The 20,099-nt window shown below is 43.2% G+C and overlaps 1 protein-coding gene across 2 annotated transcripts in view; it reads left to right on the top strand.

Moving 5' to 3' along the window:
* PTPRT (protein tyrosine phosphatase receptor type T) overlaps window positions 1-20,099 on the top strand; it is a 446,577-nt gene that overhangs the window by 211,793 nt on the left and 214,685 nt on the right. For both annotated transcript variants that reach the window (XM_063404659.1, XM_063404660.1), the window contains exon 7: window positions 6,780-7,073. In XM_063404659.1, coding sequence (XP_063260729.1) covers window positions 6,780-7,073 — 294 coding nt within the window. The remainder of the gene's footprint in view (window positions 1-6,779; window positions 7,074-20,099) is intronic.

Raw genomic sequence — 20,099 nt, 5'->3', positions numbered from 1 at the left:
AAGAACCTGTCAGGGAACTGCTCTTCTCTGGGATGTGTTTTTGGAGCTGTTGTGCAGTTGACAAACTCAGAAAATTACACCTGCTTTAACACTGAGAGTTAATTGTCCTTGATTCCAGCCCTGGGGAGCTTTTCATTCCTGGGGAGTCCCTCCAGAGCCTGCCTGAGCACTGAGGAGGGCAGCCCTGCATCCCCGTGGGAGAGGCTGCCTGCTGCCACTCATGGTCCACAGGGCTTGGGAATGCTTTACTGCAAAACTGGAGGTTCCTCCATCAATGCTGAGAGTCCACAGCCACCTTTTAAACTCAGTCACAGTACAAATGATGGCTCAAAGGGAAGCATTCAGGTCTAATCTATGTGACTTCTTGTAATAAGCTTTACAATTAGAGCACAGACTCTTCCATCTAATTCACTTAATTTACGCTGGGAAATGAGATACTGTTCAACTAATCCGATGCTATTTTCTCTATTAGAGAATGAAAGCATCCTCTGAGGCTCTGGTGGGATTCAGGCTAAGCTTCTGAGGCACAAATAGTGTGAAATGCTAATGAATTAGCACGCTGCTGTAACTCCCACTTGGGATCTGGTGCCCCTCTCCCACTGGGAGGGTTGGCAGGGGGCACTGGGTCTGAACCTGCTCTTTGTGCACTCAGGCTGGCTCTGGAAATGTTTGTTGGATAAGATGACACTGATAAAGGTGAACCTTCTTCAACCAGGATTTGTTCCAGCTGCCTTGCCTGGTGGCTGCAGTGCTTTCAGGAAAGGGTTAAGAGGTTTTCTCCTGCTTTGCAGTAGCTCCTGTAAACGTTGTTTTGTTCTCTTTAATCCTTGACAGCCCAGTTGCTTAGTTTAGAACGCATGTTCAAGTCACCAAGGGCCATTTCCTCTTCTTCTGGAGGGGAAAGTACAGAGAGAATGTTGTCTCTGTTTCCATCAGGCTGATGGATGAAGTTCTCCTTTCACATCTATGTCCTGCACCTGTGCTGGTGGGAGATGTTGAGGGAATAGTCTGTAGTTTTTGGGTTTGGGGTTTTGAGGGGATGATAGAAGACAAGCATCCTGCCAAATATTGGGTCTTGTGCTCCACTGGCTTTCTCTGGTGTTATTGATTGCTGTCCCCTGGGTTCTGCTCATCTCTTGTTTTCATTGCTGTTGTGCTGATTCTCTGAACACTTTGCTCAATTCTTTCACATTTTCTGGCTCTTTTTCACTTTCTCCCTTGCTTTCTGTACATGAAATGTGTGGTGAGTCCCTTGTAGACAGAAGCAGCAGCTCTTGAGGGAAAAGCAAAAGGAAAAACCACATTATTGTGGCAAATGAGTATTTTATATCACAGAGCACTAAAGTCACTTATTGCTGCATTAGTAAATTCTGTGTTGGGAAGAAGCACCAGACAGAGACATGGGATTTATCACGTGATCCAAAAAACAGGGCTCCATCCCACAGTACAGGAGTGTTCACAGAGGAGGTGAGCAGGTGGTGTTTGCCTGCTGGGAATGCTCTGTCCAGAATGGGGGGTTTGGGTGCAAAACCAAACAGTGGATGCTTTGCACCTCTGGAATTTATGAACCTGTGAAACCATTGCCCCTTGGTCTACAGCCTAACTCTTCTCTCACTTTTCTGGATTTTGGCTTTAATGAAATATTCAGAATCATTGATTTCAGAATTGGTTCTGGGCACCTTTCCTGGGGCTCAGACAGACCATATCATTCCCTGGTGCCATTTACCTGTCCAGGTGAATTAATGAATCATTTATTGCTGCTGGCACACTCTTGTAACACTTGGCACGTGCCACTGCTGTCAGCCTGCTACAGTGCTGAGAGACTGATCTGAGCATCTCTTTTAGACAAAAACCATTAGTGCAGTGTCAGCACAGTGAAATCCTCTCATGCTAGGCATTGCAAAATCCAGGTGCCTTTTTTCTTTTGTGTAATAAATGGAACTGGAAGTTTGGACCATCACTGGAAAACTAAATTTACCTGCTGCATTTATGACAGTGCTAGGAAGTGTGAAAATAAGCAATGTCAGTATAAATATTGACACTCAGAGCTCTGGAGACTCACTGCTATTGTATAAAACCAGAAAAGGTGCCCATGGATGCTGCTCAGGCCGTCTGGATATTGTGTAGAAAACTATACAGATAAATTTTATTCTGTGTTTTCCATTTAAAAGAGTTTTGAGAAGCTTAAAATTTGGTTTCCTTGCCTTTAGGTCCATCCTGATCAGTTTGACAAGCACAGTCCACAGCTGCTCATTTAGGACTTGGTGAGAAAAGCTTTCATGATTCCCATGGGTAGGGGCATGATCAGGATCATGTTGAAAAACACAGATCCTGCTTGTCAGGGAAAGGTCTTTGTGCAGCAGGGCCCATCTTCACCTTTTCAACCCTCAAAGAATAAGAACCACTGTGTCTCTTCTGATCTTATTTTTACAACCTGTGCTGTGCCTATGTGTGTGAGAAACAGAACATGGAATTGTTGCACTTGGTGATACACCAGAGTTTGTGACATTAGGGGTTCTTTTTATCTAAAACCAGCCACAGCCTATCCCACGCCAATGAGAGTTTATGGTCACAGTTTATCAGATGGTTTTGTTATGAAAAAGGGAGAAATTAAAATAAAAAATCATATAAAATTCATAGTTTAGAAGGTTTATCCAGCTGTTTTGAGATTGCATTTTCTATAATGTGTTTCTTTATGGATTATTTCACAGGAGAAAGTGGTAAAAGTTGTTGAGGATTTTTCTCCAGTTTTTCAGTCTTCCCAGTGGCATCTTAAGGAATCACAGTGTCAATTATTCTTCCATCATGTAAAAATTGCTTAGAATTGCCTTGCTTAGAAAGCCAAATAGAGAAACATTCCAGCAGTAGAGTAGAAACACTCGGGAATATTTTCCAAAGAGTCAAATATATTTGTTTTCCACAATAGTTGGAAAGTAGAGTGTTAATGGTGCTAAGGGTGTGAGAGGTGAGGAAGTGTCTGGATGATGCTCTTTGTCATTGTAGAATCCCAGAATGATCTGGGTTGGGAGGGGCCTTAAAATTCCTCTCATTCCATCCCCTGCCGTGGGCAAGGACACCTTCCACTATCCCAGGGTCCCATCCAGCCTGGCCTTGGGCACTTCCAGGGATCCAGGGGCAGCCACAGCTGCTCTGGGCACCCTGTGCCAGGGCCTGCCCACCCTCACAGGGCAGGGATTTCTAATACCCAATCCATCCCTGTCCCCTGTCAGTTTAAAGCCATCACCTCTTGCCCTGTCACTATGGATGATAGAATTTTAGGTGGTCCTGCAAGGAACCAAGGATTTGGATTTGGTCCTTATGGAGCTGAGATCCTCTGTGATTCTGTTTGGTCTGTTCTGGTCCTTCCTGTTACTTCTGTTTTCTCACACTCTTTCCATTGCTAGAATTGACATCACTTTCAAGCTCTAACAGTGTTCAGCCTCCTGAGCTGCCTTTTCTGTTCTAACAGGAGGAGAAAAGCACACCCCAGTCCCCTTTGTGTCTGCACAACTGGACATGGCTTTAGATTCAATAAAATATACCCATGGTAAAAACCTCTTTTTTTTTTTTTTTTTTTTTTTTTTTTTTTTTTTTTTTAGCTTGAACTACATATGTCATTTTTATTATTATTTTTTAACTGAGCACCATAAGCACATTTTTCTGTGTCACTCCCAAGTCTGGATATTCCAGCTGCAGCAGTCCAGTTCCAGATGTGCTGGTTGCTGGGGACCCTTTGGCTCCCTCCTCTCTGTCTGGAGGAGGTGAGAGAGTGGCTGAAAGGGAGCACCAGGCCAGGCAAAGCTCGTGATATAAAATAGTGTTGGGATGAAATGGGGCTTAAAATATGGTTGTTCACAATTACATGTGTACAAGGCCAATCTGTCACCATGTTTATTTAATCAAGGTCAAACAGAGAGTTTTAATTAAAATGGTGAGCTCATAACATCAGGCTGCTCATCTGTAACTGGCAAGTGGGTTTTGTAACAGAGAGAAAAAAATGTTCTCATTTGTGTGCCAGTTTTGCTAAATAATGGGTAACTTGTTTAGATCACTTGCAGTAATTTGGCACAGAGTGATATTAGAAATGTAAAAGCTTTTGCTCCAGTTGGTGCTAGTAGGAAATATTCCATTATTTTCAGTGAGGTGGGACTGATTTTTTAAAAACTACTGGAACAGCTGCTTATCTGAGTTCCTTACATTCAGAAAACAGGAGCAACAGTTTAAATTCCTACTGTTATTACATTTTACAGCACCTGTTTTTCAGTGGTAGAGACAGGGGAAAATAAATGAGGGAAAGAAGGGAAACCACCACCACTTTTCTTTTTTTGGTGGGGATGATTTGGATTGGAACAAAAGTAGGGAAGATGGGCAGGCTGGGTGAGATGGTAATTTAAATCAGTTTGGCAACAGTAGTTACTAAACTTGCTAGATGAGATCTTCCTGTCTGCTTAGTAGGATAAACTGCTCTATTAATTAAGCTCAGTCTCATAAATCTCTTCTAAGTTACCATCAAAGCCCAAAGTAACCTGGATCACATTGCTATTGAAATCTGCAGCCCAGGAGAATGGAGTTTAATATTTCATTTGTCTTGTGTTCAGCTATGATGTGACTTGTAAGATGTAGTTTTTGCATTGGGAATAAAAATAACCAAGTCTATCTTTTAATTGCCTTCCACCAAGAAACAAGTAATAAACTGCTTGTGATCTATAATAATTTGATTTTTAATGAAAACGTATCCACACATGTATCTTGAAAACAATTTTCTTGGAGAAATAACTTTGTAAGTCAAAACATAATCAGCCTGGCATTTCATATCAGAAAAAGATTCTGGCAGGAGTTATGGAGCAGTGCAGAAAATTAAAGCAGAAGCAGATATTCCACAGAAAACATATCTGATTTTGTTCATGTTGGATACCTGCTGCAATTACAATTCAGATTGTTTTTTCTCCAGAGGTACAATGCACAGTTCCTGCCGTCAGTCTCAAGGAGATACAATGTTTTGTTGTAAACAATAAAAGGAAACGAAATCAAGCCTAATTTCAGTTGATCCTTTTGTACAACAGCTTCTTTCTCTTCACTGAGCAGGTCTTAACCTGCAAGAATTGTCCTGGGGGGAAAATCCAATCTTCCTCCCATCATGGGGTGCTCAAAGTCCTTTCTTCTACGTTTCCATGGGTCCTGGGTTCTTTGAGGAATCACCTTTAGGAGAGAGGGATTTGGAATGACTCCCACTGAACTCTAAATTTCTGATGTTGTAACATTTATGTGTTTCTTTTTCTGAGACAGAGATCACAGGCGAGTTTGGGTTGGAATGGACATTAAAACTCATCTCTTTCCATCCCCCTGCCATGGCAGGGACACCTTCCACTGTCCCAGGCTGCTCCAAGCCCTGTCCAGCCTGGCCTTGGGCACTGCCAGGGATCCAGGGGCAGCCACAGCTTCTCTGGGCACCCTGTGCCAGTGTTTTAAACCCCTCTTGATAAAAATTCTCTTTTTTTTTTCACCCGATTTTCACGAGAGAATAGAGTTTGTGTCCTCTGGGCTGAGGGCAAACCACATTAGAGTGTGTCAGAGGGAAGGCAGGCAGGATTCAGGAAATTGCTCATAATCTTACAGAGTTCAGCTCAGGTTTTCAAAGCCACAAGGTGTATGCTATTCATGTGGTTTCCAGTATGCAACTGTTATTTACACTGACAGAGAGGGGAAAAAGAAGAATAAAAATCAGGCAGGCAGCCAGAGCTCTGTAGATTTTTTTTCTTTTTTTGTGTAGCTTCCATCAAAGGGAGCTGCTGAGATGTCTTTTATCAGCTTGCTTTGCTCTTTCTCACAGAGGTGGTACTCAATAGTTGGTTCCTGCCTCCTCACGCTGTTTCTCAAACACCCAAGCACTCTCCAGGTCTCATGCAGACTTTCTTGAGTACCTTTGCCCATGAACTTGAGCAAACTTTGCAATCAAACGCCGTAGGAGGTGTTGATTCACTGTTGCCCTGGAGTTTTCTTAATTCTGAGCTTCCAAGAGCCCCACTTAGAGCCAGTTCCAGGCTGCTGGGCATGGGGAGATCACTGGGGTTTAAATTTCCTAATGTTGTCTCAGCCAGTGCTTTGGTTAGAAAATATATCCTGATGTTTATCTCTGGTTTTTGGGGGTAACAGCAAATGAACAAGTGAGTTTGAGTTCTCCTCTTGCTGAACTTCAGTTTTCCTCTCGTTGCTGATTGTGTCATGTTAAGTATTAGAATTTGGCTGAACCACAGCACCATGACCAGTGACTGGGATATTGTGCTGTGTCAGTCACAGGGCAGAGGAGTGGCCTTGCTGGAACCCTTTTATTCATGGTTTGTGCTAAGGACACTCAGTTGTCTTTATTTAGGATTTTTTTCCCCCTTCCTCCACCCTCCAAGATTCTGTTGAGTGCTGTTGTTCATATGCTTAAAAGAGGGAGCAAGTATGAACCTCATGATGATCTAAAAGACACTTTTAAAACAGAAAGCTGCTTTGTGGTTCCTGTATTTTTCCAGGTGTTTCTCAATCGGTAACACTACTGAAATTTAAGCACAAAAAGAACCCCAAGCCAAATTCTCTCCAGTAACAGATTGAATTCCTATAAAGGATTTGGTAAATGAGAGGGGGAAATTGCACCTTTGTCACAGAAGCTTTTGGGGCATGGATACATGATAGAAAATACAGGATGGATGGATGATGGGTAAATCCTTACTGCACAGATACATGATGGAAATGTGGACATTTCCTGACTCCTTGTGGTTTGTTTCTGTCCCCAGAGCCCCCCACCCCCATCGCCCCTCCGGAGCTGCTGGCTGTGGGAGCCACCTACCTGTGGATCAAACCCAACGCCAACTCCATCATCGGGGACGGGCCCATCATCCTCAAGGAGGTGGAGTACAGGACCACCACGGGCAACTGGGCAGAGACACACATCGTGGACTCTCCCAACTACAAGCTGTGGCACCTGGACCCCGACGTGGAGTACGAGATCCGCGTGCTGCTGACGCGCCCCGGGGAAGGCGGCACGGGGCCCCCCGGGCCCCCCCTCACCACCAGGACCAAGTGTGCAGGTGAGCTTCTGCTGCTGCCACGCCCTGCCTGATGCTCTGGGGTCTTGGCTGATTGTGTGGATTTGGATATTCACCCTGGAATATTGCGTTTTGTCCCACGGGTTGGTGTTCAGGAGCTGTGGGTTTATGCCAGTGTGGCGTTGTTGAGGCGGCCAAGACACACAGAGTGGCCCCATAGAAGTTTTCAGAAGGCTCAGTTATTACTCACAAAGCTCATACTTACAGGAAAAATCAGAGGGCACTGTGTTCCTCAAGCCCTGTGAGGAATGGCTGAGGGAGCTGGGGGTGTTTATCCCGGAGAAAAGGAGACTCAGGCGTGACCTTATCACTCTGTACAGTCTCCTGAAACGTGGCTGTGTCAGGTGGGGTTGGTCTCTTTCTCAAGGCAGCACTGACAGAACGAGAGGACACAGCCTCAGGCTGAGCCAAGGGAGATATAAGTTGAATATTAGGAAGAAGTTTTTCACAGAGAGAGTGATCAAGTACTGAAATGGCCTGTCCAGGGAGGTGGTGGAGTCACCATCCCTGGATGTGTTTAAAGAAAGACTGGATGTGGCACTCGGTGCCATGGTTTAGTTGAGGTGTTAGGGCTGGGTTGGACTCGATGAACCTGAAGCTCTCTTCCAACGTGGTGATTCTGTGAATTCTGTGTTAAACTCTTAACTGGTCAGCAGTACAGTGAAACTCAGTTCGTGGCTCAGTAAGAGTTATGTACATCTATCAAATTTTCTCTCTCTAGATATGTTTACATTTTTCCTTTGTGGGTTCTCATGGGACAAATCTTAATTGTTCACACAGGTGCATTTGTTTTTCACCCTTAGAACAGACTTGTGTTAAAGGAACTTCTCATTCTCAAAATAACTTCATATGGGAATTAGCAAATTGCTTTTTAGCTTATGGGAGCCTGCAAATTACTTGTTAGCTGCACTTAAAAGAAATAGCTTTAAAGGAAGAAGCAGGCTAGCTTTTTGCCCCCTTCTACACTGGTGGTTTATCTGACAAACTTTTGCCCATAGTGTGAGGCTGCTTTCTGTTGGAATAGGCAAACAACTTTATTTTTCCAACCAGTCCTCCAGTAGGAAAATTGTTCTTAAGACCAGGCTGTGATAAAATTTTCACCTCTAAGTGCAGAACAAAATTTATGTTGTTCTTAGGTAGTGGATCTGTAGTGGTTATTAACAAATTGACACTGACATCAGTTTGAGTGCGCCGTGGCGAAGGAGGAAACGTTTAATTTTTAGAATGCATTTTTGTCTTCCATTTGATGGGACTGATTCCCCTCCTTGTTCCTGACAAAGGGCTGTGTTCAAACACTGTGCAGCACCCTCCTTTTCTCTTTCATGCTGGAATGGATCAATGCTGGTCCAGGGGTAGAAGTAGGCTGTCTTTCTTTCTAAGCCATATCGGACTTCCCGTGAGAACCTGACGGATGGCGTTGCTCATGTTTCAGATATATTGGCTATTCATCCTCTTGTCATACATTAATCATTAGCCATTAAGGGAAATCAAGCCCTGTGCCTGGCAAGGGGATGAGCAAAGCACTTTTCTGCCTCACAGTTTTTTTTTTCCACCACACAACTTCATTTTCTTTCATTTTTGTAATTTTTGCAAGGTCCTTACCGTGGTGTGAACAAAGAACAGGGACTAAAAGGCTGCTCTCCTTTTGCTACACATCGTCCTCCCCTCCCCACAAATTAGTTGTTTACAGCATGTGGGTTTAAGTAGCGAAAACCTTGTAAGAACATTCTGTTTTCTGGTACTCTTTCTGATCAAACAGCACATCTGAAGTGGGGAGAAGGCATCCAGAACACCCCAAATCATCCTAGGATGGGATTAAACAGTGCAGTGTTAGTGTGCCTCATCCATTTCATGGCAGGAACATTTTTAGCAACATCCCCTTTCTCTACCAAGAGAAGAAGCCTGGCAGGCTGGCTGTGTTTTGGATTGGCACATCCTTTAGTATGAAGGTTGTAAATTAATGGACATTTGATGCTCCTTTGAGAAGATTTGATTAAAAATAAATCTGAGCACGAGGCCCTGACTCATGTTTGTTTGGTTCAGCACCTGTCCTTTTTTAGAACACAGATGTTAAAGGCTCTCAGTGGCTGTGTGGAAAGCATGAAGTGACATGGATGATGTCCTGGCCTGCTTGGGAGGTTGGCCCCTGTTCTGCTGCTCACCTGCTGGCTTTCTTCTCCTTCCCTGGTGTGGTCAAATTCTCTGACATCACCAGAAGTCACTGCAGGCCTGGCCAGGGACTGCATTTGCAGATGGAAATGTGATGTGCTCAGATTCAGTCTGGAGTTGATGTGTTGTCACTTTGCTCTCTGCAGCAGCCAAACTTACAAACCTCTCTGCCTCACCTGTAAAAAGTGCTGGGTTTGGGATAATTCAGGAGTTAAGATTAAAAAAAAAAGTTGATTTTGTGTTTAATATTGCCTTGTCCTGTGTCCCAGATTGCTGAGTTTCCTGCCCAGCTCAGGTATCGACTGACACCGAGAAGGATGACGTGGATAATTTGTTCAAATTGGCAAAGCTGAGGCACTTTCTGGTTTCCATCCTATTTTACTAATGAAAATCTAACTGGAGAAGGTCATTCTGTTAATGTTAGCTGTCATACAGGCCTTGTTGAGATTGATGGTGATGACATTTATGTTTTGTTTAGGGCACCGGGTAGGAGAAATCGTAATGATCTTGATCTAAGCGTGGACCAGGAGGAAGGGAAAGACTTAATAGCTAAAGATGTACAATTTCACCAAATGCCAACTGAAATGATAGACAAGAAAATGCAACTCATTATTCCAATTTTCATATGTCGTGGAACTCCTTCAAAACACTGTTTTAGGGTAATTACACAAAACCTTCACGGTGAAGACTTTCAAAAATGTGCTGAACTGAGAAAACAGCTCTGCTGCTTTGATTTTCCTGAGAGTACCTAATGAATGACATCAGGGAAAACTGAGGAGTTTTAAAATAGCTCAGGTATGAGTGGTGCTGCTTTTTTTATGTGAATTTTTGGTTGTTTTATTATTTATCTTTACTTTTTTTGAGCAAGAGGGAAGTACCAAACTCCTACAATCTGCAGGTGACTGGAGCAGCCCAGCTTTACTGCACTGTTTGGTGTTGGGCTGTGTTTGTTAAACCCACGAATAAAGGCAACAAAATTGCACAAGTAAGAGTAGAGAATATCACGTGTAGTGGAGAATCATCTACTTATTTAAATTGCCAGAAATCAGTGTAACAATAAACAGAAGGTGGGTGCAGCCTTTAAGAGAGGGAAGTCAATATCCCTTGTACTGAATACTCTTCCCAGGCTCTTTTCACATAGAGACTGTGTATTTTTTGTTCTGGGGAGGCTGAGTAACTGCTGGCCTTCAATTTAAGCATAAGTTGCAAGGAGATTCTTCTTCAGAGATAAAAATGAGAAGGATTTGGGCAGGACCATGCTTCTCTTCCACTTCAAGTCAAGCAACAGAAGTTCATTTACAAAGTTGCCCTTGTGTGCTGTGTGTTTCTTGGCTGTCAGCTTTGCATCAGAGAAAAAGCACGGCCAGGATGGTCCAGCATGAGCCCAGACATCGTAACAACTCTTATCAAAATCCTTTATTAGTTTCAGATTTTGATCACACTGAGTGGAAGGTGTTTATGTGAGCTTGAAAGGTTTTTTTTTAATTAGGCAAAACCCATAAGGTAATTACAGAAAGTCATGCTCTAAATGAGCATAAAGAAGTTTTAATAAACTGGACAATATCTAAATTTCTGTCAGCAGTACGTGCCCAGGAGTGTTACCCCACTGGTGATGCTTTTGGTGTTCTACAGGACAGCATTACAAAACTTAACTCATATTTGATCTATAGAAATGATACTGAAAATTAAATCCCAGCTTACCTCCTTCAAGGAAAATCCAACTGCCAGAAAATATTTCAAACCCTGCACAAATTATTTGTTTGTTTGTTTGTTGCAAGTTTTGTGTTTTGGATTTGAGTTTGTTTTTTTTTTCATGGACTGTGATAGGTCTTGACTTGGGACAGGAAAAGATGAAATGACCTTGAGGTATAACCCAGAAAAGTGTCAGTCAGAGGGAAGAGCTGCTCAGCAGGGAAGGGAGAAAAGAGAGAGATTGTTTGAGGTTAAGACCAGACACGGGGTTGTAGGTTGGTTAAATGAAAGATAGATATAAAACATTAGTGTTTATCCCCAAAATAATAGGTGGGGAGATAACAGGATTAGAATAAAGTGTTTGAACACAGTTCCCAATAGTGCCTAGTGTTCAGCATTCAGTTGGTTCTCTAAGTGTGGGGCCTTTTTAGCCATCCTCTGTAGATAAACAGAGCTTTTAAAATCCTTGTTCCATGGCCTTTGTTCACAAGAGTGTGCTTTGGGAAGCTTGAGGCTTATTTTCTTCTCTGCACTTATTGACTTTTCCTCTGCTGTGTGTTTTTTGGTTTTTTTTTTTCCCTTCCTTTCTTCAGTTTCCACAGGAAGGCAGAATAGGGGAAAAGTTGTTTTTAGCTCTGGTGGATGGAAAAAAGGGAAAAGTTTGCATTTGAGATCATCATCATGCAGGGAATCTCATCTGAAAACTGTTTGCTTCTAGTGGGGCAAACTCATATGAAAAACAAGGCCAAAGAGTAATATTTAATTGAATATTAATAAAGGGACAGAGTAAATACTTCATGATCAGTACTTATTCCTGCTTAAAATACTGACTGGAAAAGCTGCCTTGAACATTTGCTTCCCTTTAGCTTCATTAGAACATTGTCTGATCTTCATTAGCTGTTGAGATTAAAGAAAGGGGAGCCCCAGGGGGACCTTCTCCCTCTCTAAAACTCCCTGAAAAGAGATTGTGGCCAGGCGGGGATCAGGCTCTGCTCCCAGGGAGCAAGTGATAGAAGGAGAGGAAACAGCCTCAGGCTGTGTTAGGGGAGGTTTAAACTGGATATTAATGAAAAATTCTGTACTGAAAGGGTTGTCAGGCATTGGAGCAGGCTGTTCAGGGCAGCCCTCCATCCCTGGGAGTGTTCAAAAGGATGTGAACATGGTTTAGTGGTGACCATGGTGGTGTTGGGTTAATGGCTGGACTCTGATCTTGGAGGGCTTTCCCAGCCTCAGGGACAAATCTCTGCCTTTTTGGATGATGACAACAGGTGACTTGGGGTTAATGGCTGGGTTCTGATCTTAGAGGGCTTTCCCAGCCCTGATGACTTTATCATGCTCTGCCTTTTGGCAGAGAATTGGATGTTTTTGGGTGATGACAACAGGTTGTAAAACAACTTGTAAAATGGGGATAGTTTTATAACCTTGTGGCTTGGAAGAAGGAAACTCTTCAATCTGACATGAGAATTGTTTGGTAGGGGATGGCAGGGAAGAGAAAGTCCTGAGAAACCCCATCATGTCCCCCCAGAAAACACATGGCAATGATTCTCTGTGGAACAGGCTTGTGATCATTGGAAGTTTGTCCTGATATGAAAAATTCCCATGGCTCCCACACAGCCTCTCCCTTCAGATGAGCTGCTGGAGACTGCCTGAATCAGCACAGGGTGATTTAGCTCCTGAAAAAAGAAGCAGTTGTCAAGATCAATACTCAATTTTTGGTGTAGGCCTAGGGAAATAAAAGTTAGTCTTGAATGATGGGGCTGAATTCGATACTCCTTTTAAAAATACAGCGGCTGATACAAATGCAAATGATCTGAACATTCTGAGTTTGATACGGTGCTGCCGAGTGGTTGGAAAACTTTTTCCTCTGGTGGTTGTTAACAGGTGAATTTGTTACCATGAAATCTAGTGAAGTTTACCAGTAGCAAGCTCCTTTTACCATTTTTTGTTGGTTTAAGAGAATAGCTCCAAATTGATAGAAATATTTCTGGTTTTTGCTCTATTACAGGTGTTAGAAAAAGCAGGTATCTACACACTGTTATGAAATGCATGAACTGAACAGCCACAAGCATGTGCACTGAGTATGAGTTCAAAATCACTTCTTTCTGGTTTAATTTTAAGGTGATATCTCCCATTAAATAGGAAATTTCTATGTTAATGTTGAAAAATATGATTCAAAGTCGCTACACTGCTGCTTTCAGGTTTTTTTCTCAAGCTTATAATAAAAAAGAATTAAAACTCAGATCTGTGAATCAAAGCACTACACAAAAGGCATATCAAGTGACTCGAAAGAGTGTTCTGTACAGCTGATTTTTTGATATTATTGAAATCACTGATTCACAGACTAATTTAACTTGGAACTACTCTAAGCCTTGTGCTGAGAGATGCATTCATTTCCCCTATTAATATTAAATTTCAGCTCTTGGCTCCAGTCTCCTGTAACTTTAAATGGAGAGGGTGGAGGGAAATACAGGCTTTTTTAGCAAGTGAAGGAAAACTTTATCCTAGAATTCTAGAATATCCCTGAGATGGAAGAGACTCACAGGATCAGCCAGCCCAGCTCCTGGCCCTGCACAGACACCCCAAAATCCCACCCTGGGCATCCCTGGAGCTGTGTCCTGATGCTCCTGGAGCTCTGGGGAATGGCACAGGCTCAGCTCTGAGTTTGGGTGTGTGGATCCCCCATGGCCTGTGAGGCTGGTACCCATTCCAGGGACATTCCCTGCCTCCATGATTGAAGCTCAGATTTCATTCCACCTCAAATAGCTTTTGGCATGTCAGTCAGAGGGACTGGAGTTGCAGAAATGCAATATTCCTTCATTTTGATCCTTGATCCCCAGTTTGTGCTTGGAAACAGCCTGGTAGCATTGCTGACAGACAGAGGCTTCATCCTAACGGATTAAATCCCTTTGCATGCAAGATGATTTATCCCTGCAAAATTGATTAAATAGATAAATATATCTTAGTTTCTTTATTTTTTTTCCCCCCTCACTTATTTTTTGTCAGAGTGGAAAGACAGCATCTATCCTTTGATTAACATGTGAAAAATGTGGGGGAGGGAAAAGAAAAGGTGATGTAATTCTTGATGACAAATGTATTTCTAGTTTCTCTTCAAACTACAGCTGGTTTCACACACAGAGGTGTCCCAGCAAAAATTGTCTTTCTGAGGAACCATCAGGATCAAGTTATGGGCCTGTTGGTTATAGCAGTGTTGGTTGCCCTGGAAAGACACCTTTCAAAGAATACAGGATAGATTGGATCTGTGAGTGATTAACTGGAAAAGAATTGACAGGAGGAGCAGCTCTGTTGTCTGAGATACAACAGCAGTGACAACCTGAATGGGACAGAAAGAGCCTGGGAGCAGTTAAAAGGTGCAAGGGAGTGCTTTGGGGCATTTGGAGTGCCGGAGGGAATGCAGGACTCCTGGAAAGGCAGGTTGGAGCTGACAGGATCCTTGGCGTGGTGTGAGGCTGGGGTCCATGCAGAGCTCAGGCACTAAATCCCACGTGTGGGAAAGCAGCAGCATGCAGAGACAAGGCTGGGATTTACTGCTGAAGCACATCACTGTGCAGTAAATCTGATATTTGTTTCCAGCACTGACCAATCCCCAGACATCCCTGAGCCTCCCAAAGCATGCCCCCTCTTGCCTTTAACCATGGGACATATGGTGAGGAATTTTCTTTATCCTGATCCTTGCAGAAGATCAGCTCTTTGTCCTGAGGCCTGGGGATTGATTGCCCTTATCTTAGTCTGCATAAATACAGTTCTGAATATAAATCCAGCCACAATAGTGCTTTGGTCTGGATTTTTTTTTTCCCCCCAGAGGGATTTTGCTCACGATGGATTTAAATTCTAGGGATTTACTTTTTTATCTGCAAAGGCGGTTTGTTATCCAGAAATGTTTTATTTTTATTTATTAGGAGGAACTCTAGTTATTCATTTCCACATCACACTGTTCCTGCCTGGTGCTGTTGCTGTTGAATTTAATTTTTTTCCAGAATGTGGTTTGAATTTAGCATTATTTTTGGAGTGGGCAGCCTGGTCAGGAAGATGACAACTTCCAGAAAGGCATAAGGCTCTTATGCCAAGAACTGTTCTCACTAATGGTGGGATTTCACAACTTCTCCCAAAAGAAGTGAACCTTCCCAGCTCTTGCTTTCACACCAGCTGAATTTAGGACACTGTTCTTTTTGATGTTTCTTGTCTCCTGAGTTCTGTCCAGGCTTCCTCCCAAACAGCTATTCTTAATCTGAAGAGGCAAAAAATAGAAAAGGAGAGAGGAGAAAACAAAACAGAAAAGCCTAAAACAAAACCAACAAAACCCCGTTCTGTTTTGTTGGACTCAGAAGAATCCTCGAGCACAGCTTGACTTTGTGGTGTTAGAGATGTGAGGCAGCTGAACATCTGCTGTGTGCACACTGCTCTTCTAAGGGAAAAGTGGGTTTGAGTTGAATTTGGAGGGAATACAAACCAGCTGGATTGTTGCTGCAGGTTTCCAAGGATGTATTTCTGCAGCTTGAGGTGCTTGAGAGTGTCCAGGGAAGGGGATGGAGCTGGGAAGGGGCTGCAGCCCCAGGAGGGGCTGAGGGAGCTGGGAAGGGGCTGGAGCCCCAGGAGGGGCTGAGTGAGCTGGGGAAGAGGCTCAGCCTGGAGAAAAGGAGCTCAGGGGGGACCTTGTGGCTCTGCACAACTCCTGACAGGAGGGGACAGCCAGGGGGTGTTTGGGCTCTGCTCCCAGGAACAGGGACAGGAGGAGAGGGAACGGCCTCAGGCTGGGCCAGGGGAGGCTCAGGGTGGACATCAGAAGGGATTTCTTCACAGAAAGGATGGTTAAACCTTGGAAGTGGCTGACCAAGGAGTGGTGGAGTCCCCAGCCCTGGAGGGGTCCAGGGAACACCTGGCTGTGGCACTCAGTGCTCTGGGCTGGGTGTCACGGCAGGTTTTGGTCACAGGTTGGACTTGATGAACTCTGAGATCTTTCCCAACCTTTTCCAACCTCTGTGTGAATAAGCTGGGCACACATGAAGGCTCTGTACGAGGTCACTGACAGGAGAGGCCCACGTGAATGACTCCAGGTACTCGTGACTGGAGTCTGGACACAAGTGGTGCCAACTAAACCAAAATTGCCCCTGCTGCTGTTTTACCCAGCCAGCCTGGGTTAATCAGGGAGCTGGGCTCTTTGTGCACAGCACAACAGGGGTTGTGCTTTCAGATAATTGTGTGATTCCTCTTTTCAGCTCACTTAACAGAATTGTACAGGGAGGGAAGCAACATAAGCAGATATTTAATGTGTTAAACTTCTTCCCTGCTCGCTTGTGCAGCTTCATTTCAGCATTCTCAGGTTAGTGGTTTCTCCAGTGTGGGCCTAAAAATGCAACTCCTTAGCTCGTGCAGACCTGGCACTGCTTTGTCCAAGTCAGCGTTTCACACCCACTGAAAATCTGCCCCACCATTTGCAAAAACAGGCCGAGCGTTTCTCCTCCATTGTCACTCCGTCCCCTGCTAAAAGCAATTTTATTGAAATCGCATGGTGTCTTTTAGCCTTCAGTTAAGAGGCATCTTTCACAAAACCCCATCCTTTATTCCCATGTCATTACTGCCTCTGTTGGTGTTCCGAGGGTGCGATGATCGCTCCCAGCTGCGGCTTTATCCCAGTCAGTGGGAGGAAGCTGGGCAGGGAGGATGCTGTGCGTGTGTTCCCCATCGAGCTGGGGCTCAGGAGGACCTGAGGGAGGCGGCGTTGCCTCCTCTGTGCCATAACTCATCCCGGGAATCAATGACAGACGCATCCTTGCAGAGCATCCATTCAGGATTTGCGTGGTCGCGATCCCGCCTTTGTCCTGGGACGAGCGCTGCTTCCTGCTCGTGTTTCTCTTGTTGCTTTCCCAAAGGCAGCTGAAACGTAAATGATTTTCATTTTCAAACATGTTTTTAATACGCCTGCATTGAAAAGCACTCAAATAAGAAGAGATGGTGAGACTTTATACGCTGAAAGTGGCCAATTTTAAACATTTCAAAGAATAAAATGCAGATTAATTGGCTTTCATGGATGCGTTTACATAGGGTACAAAAGCCAGGCAGAGGGAAACTGGAAGAGAGCACTACATTTTCACCATGCTAAGGCTTTTAACCCTGAGGCATTTGCAAGACATTTAGGAACAGTTTTCTTCCTTACATGTTTAGCTGTTCTACATTTTGTCATAAATATTTTACCCTTTTATTTTTCCCCGGTGGACTCTGAAATGTTGAGATGAGAGTGACTTCTTGTTTAACACTTGGCAACTCATCCAGATGAGCAGGGGTTTTGCACAGCTGGGGGACAAAGAGGAAAAGGAGGGTTGGAGTCTCAAATCGTGTTGCAGAACCAGCAGATGGAGCATGAGAGTGCAGAACTCGGTTTGCAATGGTGTGTCTGTCTGTCTGTCTGTACCACCACGTTGTATTTTCATATTGTTTGAGCTTGAAAGTGGACCTTTAAAAGTCATTTGTAGCCACCTGTTCTGTCCATGAGCATTTTTGGTGCCTGTTAAAGGGAGTACCTGAACATGACAAACCCAGAGCAGAGCTCCCATTCCCCTTTGGGCAGTTCTGGGATCCCTTCACAGTTCCCATTACACAGGTGGAAAGCAAAGCCCCCCCATCTCCCCAGGCTGTGGATTTCTGATCCAGCTGATTGCAATGGCCGTGGGACTGGGCTGGAGTTTTTACACTTAGCTACCCTTTTAATTATTTGTTATTCAACTGAGCACAGTGAGGAAAAGGAAATGCTTTCAACTCCTTTAAACTTATTTTTGGTTTTTAGTTTCATAAGCTAAAAGCTTTGGGCTTTTATTTATTTAATTTGGTTTTCTTCATCTGTTTATTTATTTTTTTTTTTAATGTGAAGCCATGGAATATTTTATGACTTTAGAAATAATACTGAAGTACAAACCATAACTGTGACTGCATCAAAGTACTCCAATATTGCTGGGGAGACTTAGAGGCCTAAGCATCCAAATCAGCCTGACAGTTGTTATTACAATGTATTTTGCTCAAGATCCACAAATCCTCATTTCAGCTGCCAATAATCCTTCAAATTATTAAACTAAAATCTTGGTGCAGAGACCATCAGAAGGGGGTTGAAAGCAAGACCACAACCCAGAAGATAACAAAGTCTGGAAGCCTGAACATCCTCATTTCCTCCCTGTGGCACTTGGAGAGGTTTTCTAGCATTCCCTAGAGAAGAAAAAAAAAATAGGAGAAAAGTAGGTCTTACAAATAGATCCAAAGCACCAGAAATTGATTTGTCCATTAATGAAGTTTGAAGAAAATCTTTGGTGAGCCTGGAAGATTAGATTATGTATCAAGGAGCTCCACAACTTGGAAGATAAAGCCTTCAAGTGATAACTGTATTTAATAACATTTTTAATAAGGAGATAAACTGTTGGCATGAAGTTGCCTGTTTTATCAGAGGAGGGACTGAGGCAGAGGAGTGGGATGCTGAATTTAAGACAAGGAATGCTGCACCAAAGACAATGCTGTGTATGAACTTCTGTATTTGTATAAAAACAATCTTCACAGTTATTTTATTCTCTTCAGATGGATTATTTTTAACCTATTATAGGAATAAATCTTTCCACCTACTGTTCTATAGGTCCCTTTGGTATAGTGTTTATGTTTACATTCATAACACATTCCTCTGTATAAAGATCCACACGATTCTTTTTCCTGGACAGAATCATATTTCATTAAAAAACTGAGCCTAAAAGCACAGTTCTAGAGCTGTGATGGTTTCTTATTTCATATGGAATTCAAACTGTCTATGGCAGCTCAGACAAAGCAGTTGCTGCTCTAGGATTGTATAAATGTCTTTTGAGTTGTTGTCTGATGGGTGCCATAGATTAAAACCCAGGTCTGAAGAGCTGAATTTTCGTTCTATAATTTACTCTGTGGTGATGGAAGCGGTTTCGGGTGATAAGAGTTAAATTTCTTGTAAACACTGATTCCCATCACATCTCAGCATGTGCATGATCTTTTCCTTCAAAATCAGACAAGGCACTTGTACGAGTTTCAGGTATAAAACTTCCCTTTCCTTTGTGAAAACTCAACTTTTCTGATTGTGGTTTTTGTCCTGCTCTTCTAAAGAAACCAGGAACCACAGAGTTAAGAGACGAACTTCATAGTACCTGACATAAAATCTGCAGAGTGAAAATGAATTTTGTGTCTACTTTTGTTGTTCCCATTTCTGTTCTGAAGCTGTTTTCAATACTTGTTGCTTCCAATTAATGTTGTGTGTGTGAACTCCAGACAGGCACCTTCTGCCAGCCTTCTCCTGTCTGGGAGAGGCAATTCAGAGCCTTCCCCTGATCCAGCTGGCACAGCAGAGCAAATATTTACTTATTTTCAAACAGAAGCAAATAGCTCAGCGCAGAAGAGTTGGAAGCAGACTCTGTGCAAACAGGTGCTGCATATTCTGTTGGTGTGTTGTGCTGCAACCCATCAGGCATTTAGAGAGAATTTTCCACTGGCACTCGTGGGATTGAGGCTCTCAGGTTGGTGTCAGCACTCCTGGGGTTCCAGACTTGATTAATTAATTTGTATGAGTAATAGTTTGTCTGTCCCTATTTGTCTCTGCCTCTCCCAGGGTAAAAGATGCTCTTGCTTATAATAAGAAATAATCTTCAAACCTGGCTGTGGTGGCCTAGAAGTACCATTACCCCGTTAAAATCCTCTTTAGGCTGTAGGAACTTACCTGTGTGCTGAATGCACAATCATTATCTACTCGTTATTCTGGCCTTTTGTCTGTCCGGGGTGGCCCTTGGCAGTGAAATACTGACAAGTTTTAAAGACAAGTGCTGGTTCCAGAGAGAGGGGAGGGCAGAGCATTGCCTGTGCTCCAGGTGTGTTAAGGAAAGGTAACATCATTAAAGATACCATGTCAGAACATTACAAAAAATCAAAAAGAGGTGGGATATTTTTATTCTATAGCAAAAACTCTCAAATTCTTTTCAAGCAGCGCTGTTTGTTGGGGTGTGTGTTTTCTGTTCTAAATTGCTTTGGTTCTGTTGGGTTTCTTTGTTCAGGGAAAAAGGTCTGGTTTTTGGGTTGTTTGGTTTTTTGTTTTGTTGGGGTTTTTTTTGTTTTTTTTTCTGATTAGAGCAATTTGGGCTA

Source organism: Prinia subflava, chromosome 8 (assembly GCF_021018805.1).
Source record: "Prinia subflava isolate CZ2003 ecotype Zambia chromosome 8, Cam_Psub_1.2, whole genome shotgun sequence".
In the NCBI taxonomy this organism is placed as follows: domain Eukaryota; kingdom Metazoa; phylum Chordata; class Aves; order Passeriformes; family Cisticolidae; genus Prinia; species Prinia subflava.
The sequence above is the reverse complement of the archived record's forward strand: the minus strand, read 5'-3'. Positions and strand labels throughout refer to the sequence as shown.